The sequence below is a fragment of the Phyllostomus discolor genome, chromosome X (genome assembly GCF_004126475.2).
Source record: "Phyllostomus discolor isolate MPI-MPIP mPhyDis1 chromosome X, mPhyDis1.pri.v3, whole genome shotgun sequence".
Lineage (NCBI taxonomy): Eukaryota > Metazoa > Chordata > Mammalia > Chiroptera > Phyllostomidae > Phyllostomus > Phyllostomus discolor.
This window is the reverse complement of record NC_050198.1, coordinates 16,109,312-16,134,685: the sequence shown is the minus strand read 5'-3', so window position 1 is coordinate 16,134,685 and position 25,374 is coordinate 16,109,312. Positions and strand designations below refer to the sequence as shown.

General features: G+C 39.7%; 1 protein-coding gene across 5 annotated transcripts in view; it reads right to left on the bottom strand.

The window, feature by feature from the left end:
* GK (glycerol kinase) overlaps positions 1 to 25,374 on the bottom strand; it is a 70,494-nt gene that overhangs the window by 33,665 nt on the left and 11,455 nt on the right. For 3 of the 5 annotated variants that reach the window (XM_036016927.1, XM_036016928.1, XM_036016929.1), the window contains exons 2-7: positions 25,123 to 25,196; positions 22,375 to 22,481; positions 14,652 to 14,729; positions 6,283 to 6,366; positions 2,805 to 2,881; positions 508 to 645 (exon numbers count right to left, since the gene is read on the bottom strand). In XM_036016927.1, coding sequence (XP_035872820.1) covers positions 508 to 645; positions 2,805 to 2,881; positions 6,283 to 6,366; positions 14,652 to 14,729; positions 22,375 to 22,481; positions 25,123 to 25,196 — 558 coding nt within the window. The remainder of the gene's footprint in view (positions 1 to 507; positions 646 to 2,804; positions 2,882 to 6,282; positions 6,367 to 14,651; positions 14,730 to 22,374; positions 22,482 to 25,122; positions 25,197 to 25,374) is intronic. The other 2 variants (XM_028522963.2, XM_036016930.1) reach the window with 1 other exon arrangement.

Here is a 25,374-nt window from a genome sequence, read left to right as displayed (position 1 = left end):
GAAATGTTTGAAATGTTAGCTTCTACTTATCCATGTTCAGCTTAGGGCAAAAGATTATGTATCAGAAATGTCCACTATGATTTTTCATATTATGGCTTAATTAAATAAGGAACAGCTAAAAAAGGTAGTCTAGGTGTTTTGCCATGTGAAATAGTTATTTCTTCTAAACAATGGCTAGTGGAAAACTTCATGATAGGCAAGAGAGAAAAGCTGCCTAAGTTACCAAGTACTAATTACCAAAATTACTTATTCTAAAGACAACAGATATGGTTTTGGTAATCATCCTCCATTTTTATTGCAATCAAGTAAGAAAAAAATAAACAGGAAGCAGGCAAAAATGCCCCTGTCAAATGGAGGCCAAAAATGTTCTGTTATTTCTTGAGTGACTTTTCTGAATAAGGCTACCCACTAAAAAGTTTGAACTCTTAGTGGAAACCAGATAGCAGACAAGGCAGTCTAAAACTTTCTGAAAGAATTTCTCCACACACGCCTTCTACTGAAACATACCCAAATAAGCCAGGAATCAATGGTCCCAAAAAGAGCTCTATCTTCCTCAACAGCCTTCTGAACTTCTTTCACGTTGTCCAGAAGCCAACGAACTTTCACGGCGCTGAAGTAAGTGCTAAGTGGAAGGCCTGTCTTGGACTAAAAACAATTGCAGGTTAAATTCATAACAGTTTAAAATGAAATAAGACACCAAACCAAAACCCTCCACAAATCGCAAAATAGTCAGTGGCCCTAAAGGCAATCCCACGGTGTAGTGGATAAAAATACTTGACCTATCTCGTGGCACAGGAAAGTGCACTCGTGAACAAAGATCAGTGATATGTTTGCAGTTCAAAGAGCATCCACGTAGCAAAGTAAAGAGAAAATTATATGGCACAGCACGCCGTTATCTAGACTTTTATGATGACTTAGTATTCACCTAGAGCAAAGCTCTGCTGTTTAGTTCAGATTCCATGAAAGTAATATTTAAAGTATTGCAATCAGAGAGTGTATCAAATTATAAACTAATGACCAAACCCAGAAAAATTTGTTTTAAAACATATAAGACCTAACATATATGTATGTACATAAAATATATATTACAAATATATGTTTACTTATTCATATTCAAATAATATAATTCCATTATATATAATATATAATAAAATTTCTGGAGTTCAAAGACACACCAGATGGAAGCAAAACAGAACTGCTCTTTGTAAGAAAGTCGTTGTCTAAATTGGCGAATGGATTAAACAAAGGGAGGGTGGACTGAATAAAGATTAAAGTATAATAATAAAACACATATGGGCTTATTAATCTTCCTTGAGAATGGATCAGGTCCAACTCTTATTTTTGTTTGCATATTAAATACCAACATTTTTATAAGGGCTGACAAAAGTGGATAAGAAAATACATACATCAAAATGCAGCCATCTTTCCCCTCCCTATCCCTAGTGTCCACATTTATTTCCTAACTACAGAAAGTAATTATTGTTTTCTATCTTATCTCCTATGGATATGTTTGGTAAGAAAACTCAAACCATATCCTGGCTGGTGTGGCTCAGTGGATGGAGCGCTGACCTGCGAACCAGAGGGTGGCCAGTTCGATTTCCAGCCAGGGCACATGCCTGGGTTGCAGGTCAGGTCCCCAGTAGGGGGCACGCGAGAGGCAACCACACATTGATGTTTCTCTCCCTCTCTTTCTCCCTCCTTTCCCCCTGTCTAAAATAAATAAATAAAATCTGACAAAAAATATAACTCAAACCAAGGGATTTAATACTTTAATGCAACTCATTGGTTTTCTAGCTTTCCTAGAAAAAAAAATACACCAATGATCAAACATAATGAAAAGAAATAATTGATTGGAATATTCTTCCACAACACTAATAGTGAGGTCATACGCATTGCCTCATTTTCATGACTTAGGTAAAAAGAGTAAAAGTTGCCCCAAATGGCACGGAGAGAAAAACATGCATCCCTTGAAGCAAAGTGTAGCTGGAGGTAGGGGAGCAGATTGGGCAGGGTGAGAAAGAGAAAAGAATACGAAGTGGTAAGGGTATATTCAGGACTAGCCTGAAGTTATGTGGGCAGGTTGGGGAAGGGAATGCCTTGTTAAACTGCTGTAATTAATAAGATTGCAACACCAGTTTCAAAACCAAGAATCAGCTGTCATAAGAATCCCATTGGAAAATACAAAGGGGATAAACCAAAAACCAGAACTTTTGGGGGGATACTACGAGAATTTGGCCTTGACCTTGCTAAGAAAAATACCTTTTGGTTTCCAAAATTCTCTCCCCTTTCATTTATCCCAAGAGAGATCTATATAATATAAGGACTGAACACTAGGCAATTTTTTATTAGCCGTTTTCATATGAAGAGAGTGGAAGTGTTCAATAAAGAGTTCAATAAAATACTTCTACTTTCTCTCCCTGCATCCAGATGCCTGAACACTCTAAAGCACCCAGAACTTTCTTTGATGGATAGTAAAAATCAAGAGGGACGGATCTGAAAGTCAGAGTTCAATTACAGGAAGCACCCCCCCCCCCCCCCCCCCCCCCCCCGGGGAAAATGCCATAACCACGGGGATACTTTGTAGCCCTCTCTAGCCTACAAACCTTGGAATATTATTCCTCCGATCAACCACAGGGCAAGAAGACAGAAAAGACCTGAGTTGTCCTCAATTATGAGAAATACTCTATAAATTGTATCAAATAACTACTGTGTAATAAGATGTAGGGCCCAAACAGTCTTTTTGGTGAAATCTCTACATTTTTAAACGACCATTCTAATAGTATACTTTAGAAGAACTCTCTTACCTTGACAAAGTTATTATTTCCTGGAATTCGTTTACTAAGGTTCTCAACGGTAGACTGGGTTCTTAGGTCAAGCCACACTATAGACCAAAATATAATAATATATATGAAAATCTTCATTAAAGTAAAATCAGATCTTAATGAAATCACTGTCAAGGATAGGAGACTGATTAGTTTCCATAAGCAATTAAAATGCTATAGCTTTCAAAAGACAGAAATTAGAAAATTAGAAATGAATGGTCATATTGTTAGAAGAGAATAAATTTATGAGGGGGAATTTAAAGCTTTTACGCAAAATCACAGACCAAGTTAGAACAATACAAACCTTAGGATGCTTATTTTGTATCCATTTTATAGAAAAAAAACCCCCAAAATTTTGGATATGGAGTTTCAAAGCATACATAAATGCAGAGAAAATGTAAATGCTAGGCAGTCTAGTCACCAGGGCAGAATGCACAGCCCAGAATCACCATACCATGTATAAAGCATGTATGTTTGGAAACTTGGGAGCAATTTGTTACATGGAGAACCTGATACTATTATTGAGGGGAAAAAATAAGATTTAGTCTCTCACGTATGACATGCTTATTTACATTAAATTCTTTCAAAGTAGACAAGAATTTGGACTCGTTAAAAGATTTCACCATTCTTTCTCCCTGCTGGATTGTGAAAAACAAACATCTCCATTTCCACAAATCAACATTATTTTTAACTAAATAACGATTGTCCACTTTCTGACCCCCTAGTAGAAAGTATTTCTGTTCTGCTCCATGTCAAAGGCTTCAGGAAGAGAAAGCATTAAATGGTACACAAAGCAATTGTGAAAGGTAACCAACAGGATCAGCTGAGCATCGTTTGCCAGATTTAAGTTTTGTACTTAACCTTTATAACTTCGAGTGCGTTAGTGGCCACTAGGTATTGTTAGATACTGACTGTGCTCAGATGGCTCCTGAAAAGATTCAGGCGCACAGCCTATTTGAAGGGCACCAGGGAAGATTATACAGGCTGGCCCACTACACCTGTGAATACCAACAATTATTGTCTAGTTTGGGGTACCCTTGACTATACTATTTCTTTCCCTTCAATTAGAAACCAGTAAAATTCCCATAGCGAATTTTAATCAATTCTTTCTAATTACTTAAACTGCCAATTTCCCTTGAGCACTGTCTGTGCTTGATTTTGACAGTGGCTCCTACACACGAGATTTAAATCATGGACTTTGGGACACTCTATTGGTTTCCACAGACGTGCAAAGCAGCAAGAAAAGGCTTGTCACAACCAAGGAAACGGGAGGTGAAGAGGAAGACGGACATGCACAGCCTATAGGTGACATCTGCATTTGCTGTCCAGCATCCATTCTTCTTGCTCCTGGGAGCAGTAGCTCCTATTCTCTTTAGGGAATCCACCATTCTTCTCTCACCCTCAGCCACGTGGTTTGCCCAAGATTCAACCACACCCCTAGCACCCCCAGCTCCAGTCTCCTGTCCTGACCCCCGAGGTAGCTTCAGGAAGAGAGCATGGGGTCTAATCAGCTCAACTGAGATTTGTGCTCAGTCTGCAGGAGTCCCTCTTCTCAGCTCAGGCTGGCAGTGTGTGGCTGGCGCCTGCTGCCCTCGTGAAGACAGAACTGAATTGGCCACATTCGGGGGCATCCTGGAAAAGACAGACTTGTGGGGATCCAGGTGACTGGTCTGAGTCTGGAATAAATCAGGCCCTGAACTAAACTACTCTTGGATCGCTGGTTCCATGAGCCAAAGAATTCCTTTAAAAACATTCCTTTTAGTGTGGTTGAATTTTCTATTACTTGCTCTGTGACTGACGCGAGCCATTAGCAGCAGCATCGAGGAGTTGGCAAGATGTCCCATGTCCGGGGAACAAGGGCAGTCCACTTCATACACAGTGCAAGTATTGTATGACTGTGACAAAAGCGGGCTTTCCTCATGGGGCAAGCAGATGTTAATTGCTTAACAGGAGTAATTGGGAAAAGTAGAGAAATTTGCAAAAAAGTTTTACATCTGTGATGGGTAGAATTAACAAGCCCATCTCAACCTTCGGTTTTTCAAACTACAGTGGGTTAGGGGTTTCAAAGCAACTTAGTGAGTTTCTATGACCTACTTTGAGAAAATAAAAGAGGATGGATTAGAATGGAAAAATATCAGAGTTCATGGAACTTGGTGAGATAGTATTGACTGGCGAAACTTTTTAGTTCTGTGGGTTTGCTGAATCATGATGCAAAATATATTTCTTACCAAGGGAAATGAACAAGAGACATGAAAGCCATCGCTCTAGGCCACTTGTTTAATGATCCAAAGCCTTCTAGATCAGCCTTCTTCTATATTTTAATGAACACAACAACCACTATGGAGCTTAAAGATGACCCTACACCCCCAGAAATTCTAGGATTGGTCTGGGGAGGGGGCCCAGAAACACACCTTTTAAATACACCTCTTTAAGAAACACTGCTAGACTCCAGAGTAGTTGTTCTTACCGAAGCACACCAGAACCACCTGGAAAAGTTTGAAATCACACATCTCAGGCCCTACCTTGCAGGATTCTGGCTGCAGGTCTAGGCAAGGAAGGCCTGAGTCTTTCTACATTTGTTATAAACATCCCAAGTTCTTCAGTATTATATTAGAACTTGAGAACCTCTTTTCAAGGTCATGTTCTTTAGGATACTGGATTTCTTCCAATCATTTATTAAAAAAAAAAACTAAACTAAAGACAAACTGACGACTGGATAAATAGTTCCCTGAGTCTCGGTGGCTCTGTGACTCTGTTGCTCCTTGACAAGGGCCACTTAAGTTTAACTGGGCACTCTACTCCTCACTTGAAAGCTTGCAAGTAGCCACAGTGGTATCCAAAGAATTAACCCCTCACCAGAAAGACTCAAAGCACTTGGTGTGAAATGAAATCAGGAGACCAAAGTTCTGTATTCTGGCTTTGCTACCAACAAGCTATGTGACTCCAGCAAGTGATTTAACCCACTGTGGCCTGGATTTTGTGAATAGAAAATAAGGCAGTTGATGAACTAGATGCTCTCTAAAGTTTCTCTCCTTCCATTAGTCCATGATCACAGAGGGCTGGCATAATATTAACTTTTTTTAAAAAAATGGTCCACAAATTTAAGACAATTAGAATACATACAATTAATTAGTAAGACTGCCAAAGAGAAAAAAACTGTCAGTGGCTGGTATACTACCAAGCGATTCACAAAATGCTCAGAATTAATTCAATTAAGAACACACAAAAATTAGAAGACTCATTAAAGAAGCTAAGACGGCAGAATTAGATTTGCAGAGTAAGAGACCAAAAGCCAAAGAGAAGACACCAAGCTGGAAGACTAAGCCCCTCTGGAGGTCATTTCTGAGAACAATCAGAAGAAGTGCCAGATCCAGATCCAGATCCAGCGGCAGTGGTCAATTTCCCCCAGCACGTCTGAGTGAGAAGGCTGGGAAGTGAGCAGGAGCCAGTGCACCAATACCTGAGGAAGGGCCAGCAGCTGGAACTGAAGAGCCAGAGGGAACAACGGCAACTGGATCTGAAGGGCCAGGAGAAACTGGAGCAGCTGGAGCATTAGGAGAAATAATGGCAATTCATGCTAGAGATGGCCAGATTCAAGGTCTGTGTTCCCTTGTTGACCACTTAGGAAAGGGTTCCTCACTCACTTGGGCAATTTCATCACAGTGAACATTTTTTTCCTACACATGTAGATGTAGAAAAAGAAGAGACGTGGAGTACAAGGGGAACAAAAGCAGTCCAATCAGAATCTCTGGTTCAATATTATTTTCATTTGAACAGAGACCAGGAAGAGACCTGATTTTTTGTTCAGGATGCCTCTCCCCTGCCTGGCCACATGTCTGCGACCTAGTTAGAAAAGTGGCTCAGATGGCTATTGGCCGCTCACTCAACCGCTGAATTGAAAGGCTGCATGATATAGTGAGTGAGCATATTCACAGGGGGCATTAGAAACTAATGCGAAGGAAGTGTCACAGTCTCTGTTGAGGCCACCTGCAGGAAGGCATGAAAGGGCTGCTTCGGGAAGGCACAGCCCCAAGAAAGCACTTCTCTGCGACAGTGGCAGGAGGTGAAGGCCATCGCCACAAACAGCAGGTCCAGAGGGAATGGGAATAGCTAAGTTCCAAGGTGATTTAAAAAAAATTAAGAAAAATAGACTCTGGGGAGTCCAGAATACTATACAGCATGTTTCTGGAAGGTATTTCCCTCATTTAGACCAAGAAAATTGGTATTAAATTGCTCAGGCCATCAATTGAATAGGTAATTAAAAAAAACAACGTGGATGATTGAAAACTTTCATTTGTATTAAATAAACTCACTTCTACCCTGGCCGGTGTGGCTCAGTTGGTTAGAGCATTGTCCCATAGACGGAAAGGTCATGGGTTCAATTCCCAGCCAGGGCACATGCCTGGGTTACGGGTTTAGTCCCCCTTCAGGGCGTGTATGAGAAGCAACCAATTGATGTTTCTCTCCCTCTCTTTCCCCACCTTCCTCTCTCTCTAAAAGCTATGAAAAAAAATGTCCTCAGGTAAGGATAAATAAAAAAAGCCTGGTAGATTTGGTTTGTGCTGAAAAACAAAGCTTTAAGAGTGAAGAGAAATGCAGTTGCCTCAGTGCCCACGGGCCAGGGTTAGTTTAGTGATGTAGTAACAGCACAGAGGGAAAAATTATTTTTAGAATTTTTAGAAATTTGTTACTTTTGGTTAGTCATAACAATAGAAGGGAAAATTATCTAAGGAAACCAATACACCAGAGATCATCTAAATTATTTTTAGCTGACCAGAAACAAAGGCAAATAATATATCCTTTGAGATGGTTTGTTATGATGAGCTACTGGACTGACAGGAATTGAGACGAATGGGAAGCTCCAGGTTATGAATGCGCCCTAAGCGAGGACTGCTGATGGCTACACAAAGTGTTATCGAGTGGTTTCCCCCACAAGAGGCACAATAATAGTAAAACCAAATGTAACTGACACGTGTTACCACTTGCCAAAAGTTAGGCTATTAATTAAGCTGGGTAAGAGGTCATTTGCGAAGGGGGAAGAGATTATATTGATGACTGTCCCTGATGACAGCTTCAGAAATCAGGTCGGGACAAAGGAAAAATGGAGTAGGGGAGGGGATGAGTTAACATGCATGTATGTATGTGCCAAAAATGTGGGGGCCGAAACCTATTTCAGCTGTTAGGTGTATAAATGCCAAAATGCCCATAATGACTGAGACAAGCATGTGTGTCCCTGGGTAGGCTCTGCATTTCCCCTAAGAACATCTGTCATGTATAAATCAATTTCCTCTGGCATCCTGGATTAAAAAGGCTATCAGTCAATTCAGGACAATGACCACGGCTAATGCTTACGGAAGCCCTGCATGTATTAGCTCACTGATCCTCACCTCAGACCTATGAGGTCCGCACTTTTACTTTCTCTAGTTTAATTCTTGAGGGAACAGGCACGGAATGGTAGTGAGTAGAAAAGCCAGGGGCTGAACCCAGAATCTGAATCCAGAATTGAACCCCTATGACATAGGCATAAGCCAGGATGACTTTGTAGTCTTATTAAACAGAATATGAAGAAATACTAAAGATCAGAGACCTCAAAGTTGAAATCTAATTCAGTTATTTTATTTTGCACTTTTTAATTGAACATTTTTTAATTACAGTTTGTATTCAATATTATTTTCATTCCGTTATTTTAAATAACGGCCAGAGTTAAAGAAATCAACCATTGCAAAATATGGCCGTGTTTCTTTACCCAAGATTGAAGGAGACATAAGGCACTCTGAGAACGGAGCTGTGTCATAAAAGACTTGAAATAAGGAAAAAAACAACTGGATCTTGATAAACCTAAATATGCTAGATTTTACCAAAGTAAAAAAATCTGTAAAGCAATAAAAATAAAACCACACTTTTGCTGTTTAAGGCCAAATGTGCTTAGGAGTTTTTGGTGCTTTGCCATTGATGGTTTGCATTTGTGCTGATACTTTGAAACACAACCTAGTCCAGAAAAGATTTTAAAAATTGAGCTCAAGATTCTTTCAGATCACAACAGATGATTACACAGGTTTAATCATTGGCCCAGGGTTAACTAATATGTAAAAAAAAAAAAAAAGGCAAAGATGATGAGCAATGTTTAAAATTGCACACTCAGCCCAAAGAGCTATGTGTCATAGGGACCTTTAAATCCAACCTCTTAGGAAAAAATGTTTTTTTCACTTTACAATTTCAATAAGGAAAATGTATTCAGAGACAAATGTTTCAGCTGGTGGTTCTCTTTCATACACTGAAGGTCTTCAGTTGGTAGCCCTTGCCTCCCTGGATATCAGTCCTACTATGTTCTTTCCAACTTAGGCCAGAACATTTTACTGGTGGCATCAGGGAAATGTGCATATGAACACACTAGATGTCATTGATTCCAGCCTCACCCCACTCAACACTGGAACCACTTGGCTGATTTTGTACTTCAGCAGTTTAGTCTGGGTGTATTTATGAGCCCAAACATTCTTTCAGTAATACGGAGACACTAAGGTATGTAGACCACCAACAAAGTTGGTCTCAGAAGAAAAGGGCTTAGAAAAATGGCAGGGAGTGGGGAGGTGGGAACTCTTTAGAAAAGAATATTGATGAAAATAATGCTAAGAGGGAGAGAGAAAAGTCCCAGAGGGTTGAGGATAACCGAAGATAGGCAAGAGCAGCCAAAGCCCTGTTTCACATCTGGGGCCGCCGAGCTCCTGCAATCCACCCGTGAGGTCATAGCAGCAAATGGCTGCATCATGGCCCAGTGACTGGGAATCAGTGATGCAAAATGACACTTCTTCATTTTAGATGGCACACCAATGTTTACCTTGCTTGGAGAATTAACGCACAGATTCTAAAAGTGTATGAAACTACTAACATGGGCCATTTCAACTTTTTTCTCGGCTTATAATTGTATCTAAAAGAGGTCAGTATACAAACACATCTTTGTGGCAAGCAAAAACAAATAGCCTTTCTCAGTCTTCAGCTTCTTCAACAAGCGTATTTCATGTGCACTAACAGTAACCTGAAATTCTCTTATCTCTCTTACTGTGCTGGGGGTGAGTGAGCTGACTGCTTATCAAGGACTCCTGAGCCATAAAAAAGGCCACATAAAAGGCAATTTTTTAAAAAAGTGAAAGGTACCCTGGCTGGCGTAGCTCAGTGGATTGAGCGCGGGCTGGGAACCAAAGTGTCCCAGGTTCGATTCCCAGCCAGGGTACATGCCTGGGTTGCAGGCCAGAACCCCCAGCAACCACACATTGATGTTTCTCTCTCTCTCTCTCTCTCTCAAAATAAATAAATAAAATCTTTAAAAAAAAAAGTGAAAGGTAGACTCCTCTCATATGCTCATCTATAGCAAATACTGCTTATCAGCTATGTAATTTAGCAAACAGAGGAAAATGAAGAGCAGGGCAGGCCTAGAATGAGTGAGATTTACAGGAGAAAGGGAATAGGAAAGAACACACACACACAGACACACGCAAGAAAGCAAAACCCAGACTCTGATACAAACAAAGGAGCTCATATTGCTATGTAAAGGTCTGACTGTTTCCATCAGTTGTACCTTGTGCTATCTTAAGATAAAGCTGTTAAAGGTTTAATATTATGTTGATATTCTCAACTGAAGACTTGCATGGAGATATGACAGCTTAGTGTTTTCCTGGTGAAATAAGTTGGAGGCAGAATCTGTCCTTGTCATTACTAAGTGGCTCCTCTTCCCAAGGAATAAATGACTCCTCTCCTTTTCTATGACCCCTGCTCCTCTCCTCCAAATTCCTACCCTTAGCCTTCTGTGCTTCCCTGGTTTGTCACTACATGCTTAGGGGCCAGTAACCACAGAACCTGGTACATACAAAGGCACCTACGTTTTTTATTGGATTAATTTCACATTCATTCATATGTTAATTCATGTATAATAAACTAAGACTATCCCCTTTATATAACCTACTTTTACATATACATTTGGAACAATCTCTTTCTAATAGAACCACAAATTTCTAATTACCCAGAAATTAGCTTTCAATGCGAGGCCAATACTCATGTTGCCCCCCAAAAAAAGCCATTTTTTTCCTCTCAGGTTGGCACTCCTTAAATATTACTTAATTTCCTTCTGTTCTCTCAGGCTAAAAATCCTGTAGCCCTGTTTTATTTTCCCTTCACCTTTATGCCCTATCCAATTTACAAACTCACAGGTTGTATCTTCCCTCCAAAAGGTCTTGCCAATTTGCCTTCTCTCTCTATCCTCTGTCTCCATGCGCTAATCCCAGGAATTCATTCATAGTATCCATTTCACTGCCGAGAGATGAATCCTCTGCTTCCTTTATGATTTGTCTTTTTATCTTCAGGTTTCAGCATATGTTTATGCTTGGCTCTCTGTATTCATCTTGCATGGGGATCAAAGTGCTTCTTGATTCTGTGACTAGGTATCTCTCATCCCCTTTCAAAAACTTTGTCATCCCTCTTTCCCTTTTTTCTGGGACTCCAATACAAATATGATGCCCCTTATCTTACTCCATCTTTCCCTTAGATTCCTTAGATTCTTTTCTGTATTTTCGAAACCTTTGTCTCTCTGTGCTTCAGTCTGGATATTGACTTCTGATCTCTCTTCTGGTTTCACGAATTCATCTTTACCTCTGTTTAATATGATGCAAAACTCATCATCTGAGTTTTTAAATACGGTTTTAGAATTCCCACTTTTAAATTTCTAATGTTTGCTAAGGTTATCAATCTTGTCAGTGAATTGCTTGAACATACTGATGATGATTATTTTAAAGTCTGATGCCTCTAACATCAGGATTTCCTAGAGGTCTGTCTGTAACGCCACTCGTTTCTGTTGCTTTTTTAGTCATGCCTTGTTTTCTATGCCTCGTTATTCTTTTGTAAGAAACTAGAAACTGTATAGGAAAACTCTACAAGAAGTCAGACTAGGGGCATTAGCACTTTCAGAACATCTTAATCTAATTGGGGTTTAAAATGATCTGAATCTGGGCTTCGATTCCTGGGGAGGTTGGTATATTTTCAGTTTCTCTTACTTCTAGGATTGGTCCTTCACAGTCCCATTCAAACGTTTGTGATTTTGCCAGCATTCTCCTCCACCTTCGCAGCCCCTGACTCCATCTTTTGCCTCCCTATCTTCATAATCTATGACAGTGCTGCTTAGCCTCTCGGGTACTCCTTTCAGAATCTACAGCTATTTCCAGGGAATAAACAACAGTAAATGCCTGGCCCACCTGTCTGGGTTTCTTTTCTCTCCTGGATCTTGGTCCCATAATTCCTCACTGCCTTGGAAGCCGTCCAGGCCTTCAGATAGTTTTGTTGTTGTTCTACTTCTCTAGCTGGTCCCAGCAGACATATGCATTTGAAAGAACCCATTCCCCCCACTTTTGTCCCACTGTGCCCCATGTTGCTCAGGGCACGGCTTTCAATGCCCTCTCCATTCTCATCGACCCTTCTCTATCCAAGTTAGAACACAGGCTTTGGGGTTGGATGGGTTTACATTCAAACTGGCCCTACCGCTACTTATAACTATATGGCATTAGACAAGTTATATAGCTTTTCCATAACTCATTTAGAGAACAGGGCTAGTAAAACCTATTTCAGAGTCATTGAGATTAATCTGAGTAAAGTGTTTTGCACGATCCCTAGTACACAATAATAGCAGCTAGCACTTATTGAGCATGATTATCACTCTTAGTTCTATCAAAACTCTTTTAAATAAAGTCACCCTGTGCTTGAATTTGATCAATCGTTTCATTCTTTGGTGAAATAAGTGTACACATTTTTCCCTTCACAGCTTACTTACACTCTCCTCCAATTTTCCCTTTTCCTAATGTAATACAATACATTCTTCGAGGCCTAAAATGGAGTTCAACCTTTCCCAAAGATATGCCAAAAATTCAACATCCATACTAACCTGTACTTGCTCTAATTTTCCTTCAACTTAGCAACACACAGTTTATCAACTATTCCCTAATTTTGTGTTAGTATCTTTCCAAAACAAAATTATAAAGTGTTTACACAAACAGCCAATAATCACCATCCTCCATAACATACCCAGTATAGCACTCAACACGCAAGAAGTTCTCAAAACATGCACTTGGCTCAATAGAGAAAAAATTCTTCAAATTCAGTAGGTATGGTTTGAATGAATTCTCCAAAGCACAGAGCATGGGGGGAGGGTGCAGAGGGACACAGAAGAAAAGCAAATGAGTAAATAAGCATATCACAAACAAAGTTTTTCTGGTGAAATAGTTACTTGAAATCCCTCACTAAAAGCATAACTTCAACTAACCTAGTTGCATTACATTAAAATGACAACTCAAAGTCCAGAGGTTGATTCTGAGTTGTCATTTAATTCAAGTTTAGAGTTTAACAGGAAATTTCTGGTTCCTTTGACTAGGCTCTTCCTTTCATTAGAAAAAGAAAAAAGTAAAACTCGGACTAGTTCTAGCAGTTGGCTAAAACTGATCTGTGAAAGAATACTCTCTTAGGTACTAGTACTAGTCAGCAGTATTGTAATGTCCTGTTTTACTAATTTTCAAAATGAGCTGCTTATGAGCATAAGGACAAAATAAAGATTTAAAAGACGTACTTTGTGTAATAGGAACTTTGGTTGCAATTCTTCAACAGTTTTTGAGTCTTTTGAAATCATAAGTGCAGAAGACATACAAAATGGCTTCTTATAACACAGTAACATTCAATGCCTTGGTTTGTTTTGTTTTTTTAAAGATTTTATTTATTTATTTTTAGAGAGGGAAGGGAGGGAGATAGAGATAGAGGCAGAGAGATAGAGAGAAACATCAATGTGCGGTTGCTGGGGGTTATGGCCTGCAACCCAGGAATGTACCCTGGCTGGGAATCGAACCTGGGACACTTTGGTTCCCAGCCCGCGCTCAATCCACTGAGCTACGCCAGCCAGGGCAATGCCTTGGTTTTTAATAAAGTTTCCAAAGGATTTATGCTACTCTTACAAGGCACCCTTTTTAGTATATTTCCTTCTTCAATATCACTTTCTTCCAATGGCTACTGAAGTAACTATATTACTAACGTCAGTGTGAAGTAAAAATAGCTCACTCTATAAATCATCCCATTTCCGACTATTTCTGCTTCCATTCCCCACTCCACAACCTGGTATTTTATTGACAAAATTTGTGCTTTGCTATTTGTGACAGAATGATGCCTTTTGGTGAGTATATATTTAGAACAAAATTTTCCTTTCAGCAAGTGACAGTATCATCCGGTGCTTAATTGGCATGTGCTAAGAGTGATACTAAAATATACCCATGGTCATTTACACTTAATGAGATGTGATATCTAATGGTGGTATATTTGAGATTTTGACCTCCTACCAAAATAGCCTAATTTATAGCAGAAGGAGCTAAAACTTTGAGATTTTGTTTTCATAACCTCAGAAGAATTGACTCAACATCCTGGGTGGGAAGACCAAGTACATAAGCGCTTTGCTGAGAGATGACTACGAATATTTGTGCTTTTGATTTTTGAAGGGAGAGGAGGAACTGAGACTCTTTTAGGTGTCAGAAAACAGCAGTGATTATGAAATAATTCTGGCAACGTTGAGCCACTTGTATAATACAAATAATCAGGAAAGGGGGAAAGCATGGCAAAGAGTTCATTCAAGATGCGAATAAATGGCTAAACATGGTGTATATATAAAACAATGAATGTCTTAGAGGACTCTTCTGCCCATCCCATCAAATTATAGGAATCACGATGCATGCTTTTTTAGCCAGAGATTTTAGTATGATAACATCCGCAAGTGGAGAAAGGCCTTGCATTTGCCATCCATGCACCACAGCTTACCTACGGCGTTGTAGAGTGGCTCTCCAGTTATCTTGTCCCAGACTACAGTGGTTTCCCTCTGGTTACTGACACCAATAGCTTTAAAGAGAAAGTTAAACAGAAGAGACTAGAATATTAAACAGGGAGAAAACTACTTCAGAACAGTTCTTATTTTTTTTTCTTACAGGCACAACTAGACATAACAATTCAAAAACAATTTGGAACGTCTGTAGTGGCATTGAGTTTATTTCCTTTGAGTAGCCCCAGGAAAAATGAACACCCAATGTCAAGTGTTTCTCTTTCATACCACAGACTCCTCCCTGCTTCGCTACCAGCACGTGATGACATGGACCCAGATCAATATCCAAACACAAGGCTCCCAGGTGGCCTTATAAAATGGAGATGCATTAGCTTTCCAAATTTACAATATCCACTTTATTATTCTGAGGAGACCAACAATCACTTCACTCATTTATTTACTAACTGCTACAAGAAATTTCCTTTTATATGCATACAAGTGTGTGTGTGTGTGTGTGTACACCTGTGTTTTAAGAAGATAGCCACAGGTAAGGTCCCTCACATTGGGCAAATGCATACTATGGTTATTTAGAAATTAAATTTTATTCCTGTTAATAATATAATACAAGATATGAGTTTGAGTCAGGCATAAGAACACTATGTGATGGCATTTCCACTATACTGACCTACATACGACTCAAGTGCTACAGTTACAGTAAGTTATTATAAGTGAAATACGAATCCATACCACCTTATTCAATTCAGCTTGATTCAGCTACATCAGAGGTTCTCGCATTTGGATGTACATTAGAATCAGCTACAGAGTTTTTTAAAAATATCAATGCCCAGGACCTGGCCCACACATTCTGACTTAACTGACCTGAGACAGGATCTGAGCATTAATATTTTTTCCTAAAATTCGCTAGGTAATTTTACAGTATAGCCCAGGTTGAACATCCTGGGCTAAAAATAAATCAAGCTCTTTCAGAATTTAAGATCAAGATAGACCATAAAGGCTATATAATCAATGACACATCTTGTGCTCAAATCTTCTCTAGAGTCACCTGTCATGTACCATTCAGACAGCACTCCTAGTGACAAGATACTCACTACCTCCCCCAGGAGGAAAAATCTCTATGGCATAGCTTTGCTGTGAAAAATAAAGTCCTTTTCCTTGTAGCTTCCACCTACGGATCTTATCTATAGCCTTTGGAGATGCACAGAATAAGATTAATCCTTCTTCCACGTGTCCCTCTTTCATAACTTGAAGCAGCTATTTTGTCTCTCAAGTCTTCTCTTCCCTTGTCTAGGCTAAACAATCCAGTTTCCTTCCACTGCCCCCGCCTCCATATGCTGTACTCCTCCTCTCCTAGGAACGCGCAGCTATCTGTATTACTCAGACCGTATACCCAGAATAAAACACAGTAAGAATATTCTGACCAACACAAAGCTAAAGGGGACCAGCAGCTCCCTTATTCTAAAACATCTTTATCCAACGCAGATTTACTTACTCGGACACCTTTTCTAGAGGTACAAAGATGATGGAGATTCCGTTCTGAGGAAACTTAGAGGCAGGGGGTAAAAGGAAGAGATTTGGGGGTGTTTCTTTTTTTTAAAAAATAAGGCACACATGTTTGTAGGGCTAAAGAAAAGAAAGGAGAAGGGCGGGGGGTGGGGCGCTGGTATCAATGGGACACGGTCCTGAGGTTTATAGTAACAGGAGGGGAGGAGATTAATACACAGGTGGAGGGAGGAGCCTCAAGGAGGACAGAGGCCTCAGTTTCCCTTGTGATGGAAAAAAGGCGGCAAGAGATCCAGACATTAAGTACAGAAGAGCAAGCTGGGGAATTAAGGCCCGAAAGCCTCAGCTTGCTCTGTGAAGCACATAAGGTTATCTGCTGAAATGGGGCCCAGAAAAATTTGGATCTCAAGTTTGGGGAAGCATTCGGTAGTGCTGAGGCTCTGAAGCCTAACGGCTGGGGTTCAAATCCTACTTCCTCTGCTTCCTAGTAGCGTGACCTCGGGCCTCAGTGTAATCTTCTATAAAATGGGGATAATAATAGTTTCCACCTTACAGGGTTACAATGAAGAACCCCTGAGTTAATGCATGTGAAATCAGTGCCTGGCACAGAGTAAGCACTTACTGCTGCCATTCATTACCATCATTATTGAGTTGAGAGTGAAGTAAAAGTGGCAGAGAATGGGAGTGGGCACAGCAGGACCCCTGGAGGAATTTCCCAGCAGCACTGTGGGCACAACAGAGGCTAGAGACCTCAGTGGGACCTCAATCCCAGGCTGCTAAAATGGAGTACTGTGCCCTGGCTGGCGTAGCTCAGTGGATTGAGTGTGGGCTGTGAACCAAAGCGTCACAGGTTTGATTCCCAGTCAGGGTACATGCCTGAGTTGCAGGCCACGGCCTCCAGCAACCGCACATTGATGTTTCTCTCTCTCTTTCTCCCTCCCTTCCCTCTCTAAAAGTAAATAAATAAAAAATCCTTAAAAAAATAAAAATAAAATGGAGTATCGTGAACATGACAACTTTACAAGGTGGGCTAACAATGAAATCATGGTCTGTTAAATCTCCTATTCCTCCCCACTCCATGAATTTTCCACAAACATGCTGGCGGCCCCCTTTGCCAATATCCACCAGTCACTATTCTATGCCCTGCACAATACCTTCTTGTACTGCCTCATTCTAACTTGTATTGAGAATGCAATCTAGAGCTATTTGCATCTAATTCATTGGTCACAGGCTCCTCCCTGCCCGCTCCTTCTTTCCCCTCTATCTTAATTCCTTTGTGCCAAGCAAAACTGTTTTGCTTCTTGCAAAGCCCAGTGAAAGAGCTTCTCAGGATTCTCCTCCAGCCACAAACACGCCTATTACTGATTGCTCTCCAGAGCACACAGGCCTCATCCAGTGCCTCTGAGCTTTTTCAATCTTCCAACTTCTTGTCACCTTTACCCTGAAATCCTATTTTTCTTTAAAAGAAAACTTTACTGATTGCTAATCCCAGCACATGTGCTTCTCTTAATAGTGCTTATTTTAACTTTCTCTTTCTCAGAATAACACATTCAGGTTTTGGAATTCTCCACACTAGTTCACTTACCATTTAAGAGCATATGAAAGTCACTGTATTTCCTGGCCCCAAAGTCTTTCAGTTACAGATGCTATAATCGTCGGCATATGTAAACCCAATTTAGCACTCTTGTATCTCACAGGTTCATGCTTCACTTATACATTCTGTCTCAGGGGGAATTTTTGCTAACTGACTATTTCTAGTGAAATGAATGAAATTCACTAGTTAAATGTTACATTCAACATCTCTGGTTCAATTTTGCTTGAAAGTCCCTATAAAAAGTTATCATCAGTTAAGGAAATATACTTAGGAAAAAACCTTTGGAAACCCTCCAGGATGTTATAATTGTCTTGGTAGAATTATGGATGATATATATCCTTATTTACAAATAAAAATCTTGCCCTGGCTGGTGTGGCTCAGTGGATTGAGTGCCAGCCTGTGAACCATAGGGTTGCCGGTTCAATTCCCAGTTGGAGCCCCTGCCTGGGTCGCAGGCCAGGTCCCCAGCACAAGGCACGAGAGAAACAACCACACACTGATGTTTCTCTCCTTCTCTTTCTCCTTCCGTTTCTCCTTCCCTTGTCTAAAAATAAATAAAATCTAAAAAAACCCTTTAATTTGGAACTAACACACATTTTAAAAAGTAACAACACACAGAACAATAAAAGTGCCATGTGGGAGGAGGTATACGGGTTGAAGAAAATAGTCTGGAAGTTGTGTGCTAGAGCCAAGTTTTAACAATTGCAAAGGAGATGTGGCCACTGCTGGAAAGTTCTTTAGGAGACTGAGGGGTCTTCCTGAGACCCCTGAGACTCACAGGTGACAGAAATGCACGTGACTACGTAGGGCAGGGCCAGGCAGTAGAGGAATGAATGCGGCCATTTCCTTTTTCTTAACACACTGAGATAACTACTTTTTTAATTGCTGAGAATGTTATACTCTCATCTTTGTGAGTATATGTTGTCCTTTGATTTTATCACATGAGCGAGGATGAATGAAGAGTATGTGGTACTATAATTTTTTCTTCTGAAGAATAATTCTTTAAAATTATCTAGATTAGTGACTCCCTGATTGAAACACTAATTTAATCATGCTATGTGGGCTTAAGGATGGTTAGAAATGCTACTTTAGATGTGAAAGTTGTAAATTAAAAATATATCAACATAATATAAATTTTAGTTTGTTTTATTTTTAATCTGGCATCATTTTTCTCATAGGTGATATTATGGGCTTTGATTAGTAGAAATATGCACTTTCTTAAAATGAACTGAATAAAGTATTTCTTTATACAGGGGTGGGCATGACTAGGTATACAGTCATTCATATGGAAAAATAATACAAACACAAGAATAAACTGTTTCACATACTCACAGCTGTAAAACTACAGTGATCCCTCACTTATCAGGGGAGTTACATTCCAGAGACCCCCGCGATAGGTGAAAATCTGCGAAGGAGCAGCATTATCTTTTATTTTATTACTTATATATATTTTAAGGCTTTACAAACCCTTCCCACACTCCTATAAACCTTTCCCACATTCCTATAAACACTTCATATGCTCTTAAATACTTTCTACATGCTTAAACCTACATAATTTTAACAACATATAAAATTCTATATGGGTGCTCACCTGTGAAGTATAGTCGTTCCTTGCTATATCAAGGTTCACTTATGGCGGCTTCACTGTATTGGGGATTTAAAAAAAACCTGTGATACAAGTGAAGCCGCCATAAGTGAACCACGCTATAGCAAGGGAAGACTGTACTATCGCTCACTCCCTGCACTTTATAGCTCCTTTAGTCCAGTGACAGGCAAACAGAGCTGCCCAACTCTCTAAGAAAGGAAAGACACAGCCTATCTACTTGCCTTGTGCTCACCTGTGCTGTTCAGCTAGAGAGTGAACTTTAATTTCTGCAGGCCTTGTTCATAGCGACCTGAAATCAGCCAACTTTCTGAAAGATGAAGACCACTAAAAACAAAGGAACTGGAATTTGCAAAAGAAATACAACCAGCTCTGATGAACCCTTACTGATTATCGGGTAAGACTATGAATAACGAATCACTCTTGAGCTGGAATACGAATTATTTATTTGCAACATTGGAACTAAAAACTGAAGTGGTTCTGGAGGTTATCATCAGTGTGGCTCAGGGAAGACAGCACAGGACCAGGAGACAGGGAGCACCTGTTACCTACCTGTTTAATGTCATCTAGCACGCACAGCTACGTGACCTGCAATAAGTCCCCTTCCCTCTCTTGCAACTAGGTCTAGTGACCAAAGATCCTTAATAGCATTAGTGTTTGTGATGCAGAGTTTTATACAGGCAAGCAAAAGCTTGGTCCTTGGCAGAGTCAATCAATAAATTATCTGGGGAAACATTTGGCACAATTGGCTTGGTACGGAGGGGCTTGTGGAAGGTTCTCTGCCTTGGCCATGCACTGGCAGTGCTGAGAAGGAAGTGCTGGGTCACTCTGGCTCGGGCATGGCTTTCACACTGGCCAGACAGAGGAGTGTAGAGCAGAGAGCAGCATGTTCAGTATTCTTCTTACAGACCAATTAGTTCAAGTGAAAGACAAGTCACTTGGACTGGAGTTTGTGTATCATCTTCACATACACCACAAACAAGAGAAAAGGGCATGGTCCCCAAGTGGGTACAGAAGGCCAACATGTTGCACCCCACCTTACCTTAAAGAGGTAAATGATGTCAAAACCATGGCCAGTCGCCCTGGAATCTATATCCAGTACATGGCTTTAAGCCACCTACATGATTTATATCACCGGTAATGAGTGTTTTGACAACAGAGTTGTGCTACCGAGGATGCTGTTTAGACTGTGAAAGCTGTGAGAACAATTCAAGGAAACGTGATGCACAACTCATCTGAAATCTGGTGGATGCAACCCTAAGAGAAGGTTGAAACACTTCCACTTGTAGGGATAAAGTAAGGGTAGGATATTTTTAAATTGTCAACAAAATATCAAGTCTACATGGGTGTTCGTTTCTCTTCAAAATCTGCAATAACAGAAATAACTATGTTACTGTTACAATTTTCCATTAACTGGCAATTATTGTGATTATTGGGTTAACGTCTGTTTCTTCCATTTGACTGTTAGCTGTACAACCCTATTTGTGCCCCACTGTCTCCCTAGCACACCCGGCACATGGTAGGCACTCTATAAGGTTTGCTGAGTGAACGGTTTTGGTTATGTTTAGTCTTTTAAAAGTGAGTTTTATTTATACAAATAGGGGAAAGTCTGAAAAAAAAAATAAAAGTGTCATCTCAAGAGTGCTGGTAAATCTCAAGAGCCAAGAGAGATGATGTGAACCTCAAGGTACTGCCATCACCAGTTGATGGCTTCCCCTACTTTGAGTCAAACTACTTAATGAAGAAAACAAACAGCTCTGAACCATGAACTTGTAAAGTTTAAACTATAAAAATATGGCAATTACCACATTACGCTGTTGCCCTTTATACCATCTTATTGATTTTGGATGATTGGGTTATTTTTTTTTCTCCCTGCATAAATGATGCAAAGCCCAACTTAGGCAGATATCCTATTAAACCTACTAGAAATGAACAAAGAGATCTTTAATAGTCTAACACTTTCAAACAATCACTTCAGGGAGATTTTACAAGCCAAGTGTTTTGATTTCAAACAACCTCCTCCCTCCCCTGCTGCTCCTTATTCTCACCTTTTTCTCCTTAGGAAAAGGCATCCCTACCTATCCAGCAGCTCCAGCAAAAACCCACGCATCATCTTTGACCCATCTTCCTCTCACCCCACTACTCTCTCTACTACTCCGACATCTGGTCCATCAGGAAGTTCTGGCCCTTTCTCCCCATCTTCACAGCCATCATCCTTTCTCTCAGGACTCTCACAGGAGCCTCTACACTGGCGTCCCTGTGTCCACTCTTACGCCTTTACCACCCACTCTCCACATGGCTCCACACGGCAGTCAGGGAGTTGTCTTCAAACCACAAGTCAGATTCTGTCATCCCTTGTTGTCTTGCTTAAAACCTCTTCATGGCTCTCTGTGATACTAAGAATAACATCCGAGTTCCTGATTGGTGCTACTTCCTGTCTACTTCCCTGGTTTCAGCTCCTATTGAAACCTCTTAACTACCCACCCTCACCCCTCACCCCTCTTTTACTCTATTTTCGACATGCTGGCCTTCTTTCTGATCCAGAAATGTGCCACAAGCATATATCCCTACCCCAGGACATTTGCATGTGCTGCTTTCTTTTCCTCAAATACTCTTCCCCCAGCTATTTGCATGGCAGGCCCCTTTTGGTCTTTGAGACCTCAGTAACAGTGTCACCTTCTCAAAGAGGCTTCCTCTGGCCATCCAATCTAAAGTAAGCCTCTCTGGTCACACCCTACCATATTACTCGGTTTCATTTTCTGCATGGAACTTAACAGTACCTGAAATTAGTTTGTGTGTATGTGCACTAATTGTTGGTCTCAAACCCACCAAAATAAAAGCTTCATGAGAACCAGGACCTAATCTTCCTGTTCATTGCTGCATCCTCAGTTCTCAAAGAAATGCTTGGTGCTACATTGACACTCAATTATGTGTTGAATGAATGAATGAATGAGTGAATTTGATTGAGATAATCATACCATGGAGAAAAATATTCTATTAAAAATACCTTTTATGTTGGAAATGTCAATATTGAGTTGTTCAAGTTTCTCACATGTTTTCTCTATACACTCATAGACAGACATCAGAATTTCCTTAGGGTCTTGTTCCACCCATCTTTGAACAAAAAGAATGCATTTGGTTAGTTCACAAGAAAGCAATACAACTTTAATTTATATCTCTAGAAAAGAAAGCATCTCTAGAAATGTTCACTTATGAAGATGTGGCTGGTGTATAAATTAAAATCAGATGAGCAAAGCATATTCAGTACTCTAAGGAAATGATTTAAAGAAAAGCCAATTTTATTTCCCTTACATTTGTATTATTCTTTATACAGTCATCGATCATTTGAAAGGAGGCAAGTAATAGATCACAAAATAGCAAATATTCTACCTACTTTTAAATCATTTTTTCATATCCAATAATTAGGTTCCCCAATTCTTTATACCTGTGGGTTTGATAAACTGATAAACTACCTGCATGTTTCACTAGTCAGTAGTTATTTTTTCCAAAATTATTTTTAAGTAGACTGATATCTATCTATCTATCATCTATTGATCTAGAAAATGAATGCTGAAAAGTCAAATTAGTATACTAATGACTTTTGTCATTTTTCTCAAAATGTTTTGTTTAGTATTTGGGGGATAATTTAAATTTGTTTTCATAACTATTTCAAATAGATCCAATTTTCATATCCAATCCCAGCACAATTTTGGGAAGGTACCAGGGCCTCAGAAGGCTGAAAGGCTCATAATAAATAATGAGGAAGGGAAATGCGGGAGAAACAAATGGTAACTGAGGAAACCCCAAAAGCAGAAATGACACAGACTAAAAGAATTCTACCCTAGGATAGGATCTGCAAGTAGCAAGAGAATTCCACATGCTTTTCTTCTCTGCCTTCCTTAGGCCTGCCTGGCTTTTCTGAGCTTTGAGTACTGTTTCTAAACTCTCTATTTCCAAAAATGCAATCTCCTCCCACATATTTCTAATTTTCATCTGTCCAAGACACAAAAGACACAGGTATCCTCTCTCCAAATTGCACTGGGATCAGGCCCGTGGACAGTCACTCTAATGCTGCTAACGTATCAATAGCTTTTATTATTAAACAAAGGAATTCTTTAAAACAGAACATCTTTTCATAGAAAGAAATTACAAAATTTGATAGGACACCCATCTTTTCGCTTTCTTAAATTGAAGTCAACTTCATAGTGAAATGCACAGATCTAAAGGGTACCATTTGTTGAGTTTTAACAAATGTATATACTCATCTAACAAACAACCCAGTGAAGAGATGGAATGTTTCCATTATTCCAGAAAGTTCTTTCATGCCTCCCTCATGTCAATCACATACTCCACAGGCAACCCATTTCTGGATTTCTGTCATCCTCCATTACTTTAGCTTCATCCTGAATCTCAGATGCAGCCATGCAGTATGCATGTTTTTGTGTCCAGCCTTTTCCACTTTCCACGATATCAATGAGCTTCATCTATGTTGTTGCGTGCATCGGCTCACTTTTTACAAACTGTTGAACAGTACTTCATTGTTACGCATTTTACCGATGACAGACATTTGGGTTGTTCCCAGTTTGGGTTATTATGACTGAAGCTGCTAAAAACACTCATGTATAAGTCTTTCTTTAGACATATGCTTTCACTGCTATTGGATTAATTCCTAAGGGTGCAATACTACAGATGTAAGAAACTGCCATAGCCTGGCTGGTGTAGCTCAGTGGATTGAGCACGGGCTGTGAACCAAAGGATTGCTGGTTCAATTCCCAGTCAGGGCACATGCCTGGGTTGTGGGCCAGATCTCGAATGGGGGACATGTGAGAAGCAACCACACATGGATGTTTCTCTCCCCCTCTTTCTCCTTCCCTTCTCCTCTCTCTAAAATAAATAAATAAATAAAATCTTTAAAAATAAAAAATAAAATAAAATCAATAAGCATGAAAAAATGAAAAAAAAAAAAGAAACTGCCATATACTTTTTCAAAGTGGTTGTGTAATACACATCATTAAATTTTAAATAGGTGATTTTCAACCTTTTTCACTTCAGGGCACACATAAACTAATCACTAAGACTCTGTGGCACACCCCCCAAAATTTTTTTGCTGATCTGACAAAAAAATACATAATTTTGATTTGTTCACACCAGATGGCTATTGCTGTGCTGGCTTTGGTGATTTTTTTTATTTGACAATCTAAGGGGAAAGAGGTCAGTGCCCCTGACTAAACAATCAGGTATTGTATGTTTTAAACATTCTTGTGGCACACTGGTTGAAAATCGCTGTTTTAAGTAATATACTTAACATTCTATTTAATCACAATTACCACATATGAATATTATTCTCAAAAAGGATGATTTTAGTATTAGATGATAAGATATACGAATACTCTTTAGAAAAACACATCTTTATTTAATTTAAAAAAACCCTCAAATGAGCAAACCGCAGTTTGGCAATGATGAGGACACAGAACTAAATGACTTTAAAATTAATACAGAATTTCCAGTATTTAATACATCTTTGCTTTATTACTTGATCATCCTTTTCTTTTCTGTCACTGAATTCCTGAGCCTCATATACCCAGATATTTTGCCGAGCTACAAAGTTATTGCTCCTTTTCCTGATTAATACCTATCCCTTAAGCCTTCTCAGGACAGCGTTAGGTCAAGTTTACTTTAGAAAGCACCAGAGCAGGTGGGGTGAGATGGGCTAGTAAATGCGCTATATCTTTACATATTAAATTAGGAAACATACCCTTCTTTTGGAAATTCTTGTTTTATTTCCACTTGATGATGACTGAGTAGTTCAGCTGTTTTGGAATTGAAAACCTGAAATATATATTGCAATATTATGGTCAAAAGGCAGGCAGAGAGTGAAGATGTTTAAAGTTATTCAGCAACTCAAGTTCCTGTTTACTGATGGAAAAAGTCCAATCAGATGAAATGCCATAACACAAAAGTTATACAGTAGCTTCAGAACTAATAACTTCCCTTTAGATAAATAAAA